The sequence below is a fragment of the Cebus imitator genome, unplaced genomic scaffold (assembly GCF_001604975.1).
Source record: "Cebus imitator isolate Cc_AM_T3 unplaced genomic scaffold, Cebus_imitator-1.0 Scaffold15, whole genome shotgun sequence".
In the NCBI taxonomy this organism is placed as follows: Eukaryota; Metazoa; Chordata; class Mammalia; order Primates; family Cebidae; genus Cebus; species Cebus imitator.
In genome coordinates this window covers 1,683,245-1,690,160 of record NW_016107330.1, presented here as the reverse complement: position 1 = coordinate 1,690,160, position 6,916 = coordinate 1,683,245, and the positions used below count along the sequence as shown (strand labels likewise).

Sequence of the window (6,916 nt, the reverse complement as noted above, 5' to 3'; positions counted from 1 at the left end):
ATGGTCTTGATCTCTTGACCTCGTGATCCACCCGCCTCGGCCTCCCAAAGTGCTGGGATTACAGGCTTGAGCCACCGCGCCCGGCAAATTTGAACTATTCTAATAAATGGCTGTTTTGCCCAGTGACATTAAGACCTTCGTACACTTATAATAAAGCAAATTTATTAAAAAAAAAATGCTTTTTTTTTTTTTGAGACAAAGTGTCACTTTATTGCCCAGGCTGGAGTGCTGTGACGCAATCTCGGCTCACTGCAACCTCCATCTCCCGGGGTCAAGCGATTCTCCTGCCTCAGCCTTCCGAATAGCTGGGACTATACGCACGGTACGCGCCACCATGCCCAGCTAATTTTTGCATTTTTAGTAGAGACGGAGTTTCACTAGGTTGGCCAGGCTGGTCTTGAACTCCCGCCTCTGCCTCCCAAAGTGCTGGGATTACAGGCGTGAGCCACCGCGCCCAGCCTTATTACTATTCTTTCAATCTTACATGTCAATTTTTCAGGAGGAAAAAAACTTTTCTGTAGTAGCAGTACTAAAACAAGGATGAATATGTTGTCAAGAGGCATCTTAACAATGTCAAACATTCCCGAGGTTCGCATTTCCCCTTTCCTCTCCGATGCATTTGACATTTTAATGCTTACTATATTTATTTAAGCATTTTGTTCTGAGGCCCCAAACTAATTTGCACCGTTGAAGCCGGAAACAGAACGGGTGGAAAGGTGCGGATGTCTGTATTAGCATTATGCATCTCATATGCGAATAGAAATGCTCAATTCAATAGAGTATGCATGCGTGTGTATCGTCATGCAAAATAAATCTTTATTGGTCTTATTTGTGAACGCGCGAATGCAGCTCCTAAATAAAAGGTAAAAACAACTCCTGGGCTGAACCGCGCAATATAACGAAAGTGGCTTTAAACCCAGAGACTACAGTTCACGGCATGCCTCGGCGCCACACGTGATTAGTGACAACCAGAACTACAACTCCCGGCGTGCCCTGGTCTCACGTGTGATTTGCTACGGAGCGAACTACATCTCCCGGCAGGCTGCGGAGGGGTTGGGATAGGAGGACCGCCGCCCCGGCCTCCCTTAGCTTCCCGAAGCGGAGCAGGTCCCACCTTGGAGAGGATGGAGGTGACCGGGGAAGCCGGGGCACCAGAACCTAGCGAGATCCGGATTCTAAAGCCGTGTCTGCTGCGCCGCAACTACAGCCGCGAACAGCACGGCGTGGCCGCCTCCTGCCTCGAGGACCTGAGGAGCAAGGGTTAGCTCGAGAACCCTGGCGAGCGGCTGCGGGAGCCGGGGCCTGGCGAGGACGTCCGGCGGGGGGCGAGGCGGGGTCAGGAGAGGCGACCTGGGGATTCTTGCAACTCGGATGTAGCCTTGGGACAGATATAGTCCGAGGGGGTATAGCGATTTACAGATGTCAGGCGCTTGAACGTAGTTAATTTCGTGTGAGACTCCACAGTGGTGGCCAGAGAGCCAGGTAGCAATGTGCAAATTAAGCCACACTCGGCTTAGGCCTCTTGCCTGAAATCACTTAGATGTTGGACCAAGCCGATCCCATTGCATTCCTGCCACTCCGGCTCACTCAGGTGGTACAAGGACCCCAGCAGAGCCCACGGCGGGGTGGGGAGGGGTTTCCACCGTCTGCTCTGGCAGGAATCTGTGCAGGAAAGAGGGAGCTGCTACTGACCATTTCTGTTGGTCCAGACAAGGAACGTGAATTGTAAGTGACTGAGCCGACAGAAGTTCTGAAACTGGCCCCATACCTTTACCAGCTGGCTTGGCCTTGCACTTAACCATCTCTCAACCCTCAGTTTTCTCATCAGCAAACTGGGTTAATATTTACAGCCCTGCTTCAAAGAATTGTTAGTTCTCTCAAATAAGATGATATATTTAAGCTACTTACAAGTCTTTATTAGCCGGTAGCAACAAACTGGTTACCCAAAGAAGTTTTACAAGTTAAATGTGTGAGCCAGCCCCAGGCATGTAGTCTCAGTGTCAGAGGGCACAGTTGCTTCCTTTCACCAACAGAGATCATATAGAATATTTTCAGAGACCCATTAACAGCCAAAGCATTACAAATGCTTTGCTGACATGAATTTTGCATATAAGCATTTATGTATTTTTTCCTGGCAGTCTTGCTGTGTCGCCAGGCAGGAGTGCAGTGGCACAATCTCGGCTCACTGCAACCTCTGCCTCCCAGGTTCAAGAGATTCTCCTGCCTCAGCCTCCCGAGTAGGTGGGACTACAGGCACGTGCCACCACGCCGGGCTAGTTTTTTGTATTTTAGTAGAGACAGGGTTTCACTATGATGTCCAGGCTGATCTTGAATTCCTAACCTCTAGTGATCCACCCGCCTCTGGGATTACAAGCACGAGCCACTGCGCCCAGCCGACACCAGCTAATTTTTGTATTTTTAGTAGAGACGGGGTTTCACTACGTTGGCCAGGATGGTCTTGATCTCTTGACCTCGTGATCCACCCACCACAGCCTCCAAAAGTGCTGGCATTACAGGCACGAGCCACCACATCCAGCCAGATTACTTCACTTCTAATTCCACTTCTGTGCCTTGACTGGATGCCCGAGGCACAGAGGCAGGTGTTCTCTGCAGCCCAGCCCATACATACCTTTCTGTTCTATTGGGTGGTAGACAACACTGCTGAAGGGAATTTATAGTCTCTTGGCTATTTCTGCTTAGACCAGTCCCTTTAGTATTTGAAGCATTGCTGTCACTAAATAGGATGGTACAGACCTGTCCTGGAGAAAGCCTCTCGCCGACTGATAATGATCAGAAAATCTCCTGGTACCAGCTTCCGCTTCTTTTATACTTTCCCATAGGTTAGAAAAGAAGCTGCTAAGGAAGATACTGTAGAGAACAAAAAGCATTTTCTTTCTTTGTTTTTTGGTGTATTTTTTGACGTTTTCTCCACACGTAGGAGAATTTAAGAGAACAACTGAATAAATGAATGAAAGACTGCTTGTTTGCAAGGAATCAAACCAAACTTTGATTGGTGTTCATTCCAGTAAAAAGTCAAATGCCAGCCGGGCACAGTGGCTCATGCCTGTAATTCCAGCACTTTGGAAGACTGATGTGTGGATCACCTGTGGTCAGGAGTTCAAGACCGGCCTGGCCAACATGGTGAAACCCCATCTCTACTAAAATACTAAAACTACCCGGGTGTGGTGGCACGTGCCTGTAATCCCAGCTACTCAGAAAGCTGAGGCAGGAGAATCACTAGAACCCAGGAGGCAGAAGCTGCAGTGAGCTGAGATTGCGCCACTGCACTCCAGCCTGGGAGGCAGAGCAACACGGAAAAAAAAAAAAACTCAAATGCCTACCATACATGAGTGCAGAGTGGCTGGAGTAAACATACTTTCAGGAGCCAGACTATGTGAGTTTACGTTCCAGCTTTGCCACTTATTGTGTGGTCTTGGACAAGTTACTTAACCTCTCTGAGCCTTGGGTTCATCATTTATAAGACAGAACTAGTAATAGTACCTACCTTACAGTATTATTATGAGATTAAATACCATTTATGAAAAGCACGCAGGGCCAGGCGTGGTGACTCACACCTCTAATCCCAGCACTTTGGGAGGCTGAGGCAGGCAGATTACTTGTGGTCAGGAGTTCAAGACCATAGCCTGGTCAACACGGTGAAACCCCGTCTCTACTAAAAATACAAAAATTAGCTAGACATGGTGGTACACACTTGTAATCCCAGTTACTTGGGAGGCTGAGGCACGAGAATCGCTTGACCCTGGGAGACAGAGGTTGCAGTGAGCTGAGATCACACCACCGCACTCCAGCCTGGGTGACAGAGTAAGACCCTGCTACAAAAAAAAGAAAGGAACACTTAGAACAGTATCAGGCATGTGGTAAGTGTTCTATTAGTGCTAGAAGTTATGGTTATTATTCTAGTTAGGACCTTCCAGGAGCTCTGCCCAGCTCTGGAGGCATACATACTTGAGATGCAGGGACAGATGTAATTTCCTTATGGCTATTTTGTGAGTTGCCAAATATTTTATTCTTTTCAGCCTGTGACATTCTGGCCATTGATAAGTCCCTAACACCAATCACCCTGGTCCTGGCGGAGGATGGCACCATAGTGGACGATGACGATTACTTTCTGTGTCTACCTTCCAATACTAAGTTTGTGGCATTGGCCAATAATGAGAAGTGGGCATACAACAATTCAGGTAAGAAATTCTAGCCACATACAAAACAGCGTACACAGTACAGCATCCACCATGATTACTTTCACTGCACAGACAATTGCCATTTGTCTGGCTTTTTAAGCATTTGTTCAGCAGACATTTACTGAGCACTTTCTACGTGCCAGACATGGTGCTGAGCCCTAGGGATAAAGGTGAATGAGGCCGGGCACAGTGGCTCACACCTGTAATCCCAGCACTTTAGGAGGCCGAGGCGGGCAGATCCCCTGAGGTCAGAAGTTTGAGACCAGCCTGGCCAACACAGCAAAACCCCATCTCTACTGAAAATACAAAAAATTAGACAGGCATGGTAGCAGGCACCTATAATCCCAGCTACTTGGGTGGCCGAGGCAGGAAAATTGCTTGAACCTGGGAGGTGATGAGCTGAGATGGTGCCACTGCACTCCAGCCTGGATGACAGAGCGAGACTCAGTCTCAAAAAAAAAAGATGAATGAGACGTGGGCACGGTTTTCAACTAACTCACAGACAGAGAGCAAGTAAAATGCAGCTTGGCAGGGAGCTCAGTGCTGCAGGCTGCAGTCTGGCTGGTTAGGTCTGGATCCCAGCTCTGCCATTTACTAACCAGGTGTCCTTGTGCAAATTCATCATCCCTCAGTGCCTTGTTGACATAATAATTACAGTACCTGTCTCCTAGGATTGTTGTAAAGATAATATAGTACATAGCAAAGCAGGGTTTCTCAATGATACTGTTGACATTTGGGGCTGGAGTTGTGGGAGGATGCTTTGTATATTATAGGATGGTTAGCAGCATCTGAGATGTCAGGAACTACCCCCATCCCCCAGCTGTGATAACCAAGAATAAATGACTCCAGATATTATCAGATGTCTCCTGAGGGGCAAAATCGCTCCTACTTGAGAGCCACTAATATGAAACATTTAGATCTTAACTGGCACATAGTTAAGGACTCAATATTGTACTCAGGCCTAAGTTACCTGTCACTGTCGTCATCATCAGAGGAGATATAAAGGGGACTAACATTGGTGACCAAGGATCAAGAAGTGTCTTGAGAGGGGGTTAGTTTTAGGGAGGGACTTAAAAACAAAAAGTGTCAGCCAGGCATGGTGGCTCATGCCTGTAATCCCAGCACTTTGGGAGGCCGAGGCGGGTGGATCATGAGGTCAAGAGATCAAGACCATCCTGGTCAACAAGGTGAAACCCTGTCTCTACTAAAAATACAAAAATTAGCTGGGCATGGTGGTGCGTGCCTGTAGTCCCAGCTACTCAGGAGGCTGAGGCAGGAGAATTGCTTGAACCCAGGAGGCAGAGGTTGCAGTGAGCGGAGATCGTGCCATTGCACTCCAGTCTGGGTAACAACAGCGAAACTCCATGTCAAAAAAAAATACATATATATATAACTAGCTGGACATGGTGGCGCGCACCTGTAGTCCCCACTACTCAGGAGGCTGAGACAGGAGAATCACTTGAACCGAGGTGGAGTTTGTAGTGAGCCAAGATTGTGCCACTGCACTCCTACCTGGCAGCAGAGCAAGACTCTGCTGCCGAAAAAAAAAGTGTCTTGAAGTGTGCCACAAAATTGAGGAAATCATCCTACAGCATGGCACTGCCAGCCACCTTTGTACTCAGGCCTAAGGGACAGCAATCAATGGCTACAGCTCCCTCACTGAAAGCAGGGACCAATCCCCAAGCACCAGAGAAGTGGTGCCAAGAATGACAGTTTTTGTTTACCAAAACAGGACATACCTGTTCACACAGGCCAAAAAAGGAAGTGTGAGAGGATTCTGTGTATGTGTGATCATACATCGGGTTTAAATGGCTTCTTTCTATGGAAGAATACAGCGCTGTTGCACACAGAAACAAAGATGAAAGAGGCCAGCCGGGTGCAGTGGCCCATGCCCGTAATCCCAGCACTTTGGGAGACTGAGGTGGGCGGATCACTTGAAGTCAGGAGTTTGAGACCAGCCTGGCCAACATGGTGAAACTCTGTCTCTACTAAAAATACAAAAATTAGCTGGGCATGGTGTTGGCCACCTATAATCTCAGCTACTTAGAAGGCTGAGGCAGGAAAATCGCTTGAACCCGGGAGGTGGAGGTTACAGTGAGGCAAGATCACGCCACTGCACTCCAGCTTGGGTGACAGAATGAGACTCCATCTCAGAAAAAAAAAGATGAAAGAAGAGGGAAATTCAGGGTCCTAGGTGGAGATTGGCCCTCCTGTGAATCCTTGAGATAAGATGTTTCTCTCCCATTGAAATTAATCTAGACCCTCAAGAGGGCTGTGCGTGCTGGGGGAGGAGGTGAAAGCAGCACTTCAGGTTATTCTGACTGTGACTGCCATTTTCTCCCATGTGTCAGATGGAGGTACAGCTTGGATTTCCCAAGAGTCCTTTGATGTAGATGAAACAGACAGCGGAGCAGGGGTGAAATGGAAGAATGTGGCCAGGCAGCTGAAGGAAGACCTGTCCAGCATCATCCTCCTGTCTGAGGAGGACCTCCAGGTAAGCCTCCTCCACAACCTGCGGCAACGCTCATCGGCCTCTGCCGCCCCAGCACCTTCTTAGCTTCCATACTTGCCATGGCAATTTCTTTGTTTGAATCTTAATTTTTAAATAATTTTTAAATTACAGCTAAGATTTTTCATCTTCTTTTTCTCACCTAGAGTAATTTTTCAATCCTTATCACAAAGCAGAATTATCTGTGGATTTTTTTTTTTTTTTTTTT

At 47.7% G+C, this 6,916-nt stretch overlaps 1 protein-coding gene across 1 annotated transcript in view; it reads left to right on the top strand.

Moving 5' to 3' along the window:
• The first annotated feature begins 1,006 nt into the window (after positions 1–1,006).
• Positions 1,007–6,916, top strand: part of DFFA (DNA fragmentation factor subunit alpha) — an 11,013-nt gene continuing 5,103 nt past the window's right edge. The window contains exons 1-3 of the mRNA XM_017503826.1: positions 1,007–1,260; positions 4,038–4,199; positions 6,551–6,693. Coding sequence (XP_017359315.1) covers positions 1,125–1,260; positions 4,038–4,199; positions 6,551–6,693 — 441 coding nt within the window. The 5' untranslated portion in view covers positions 1,007–1,124. The remainder of the gene's footprint in view (positions 1,261–4,037; positions 4,200–6,550; positions 6,694–6,916) is intronic.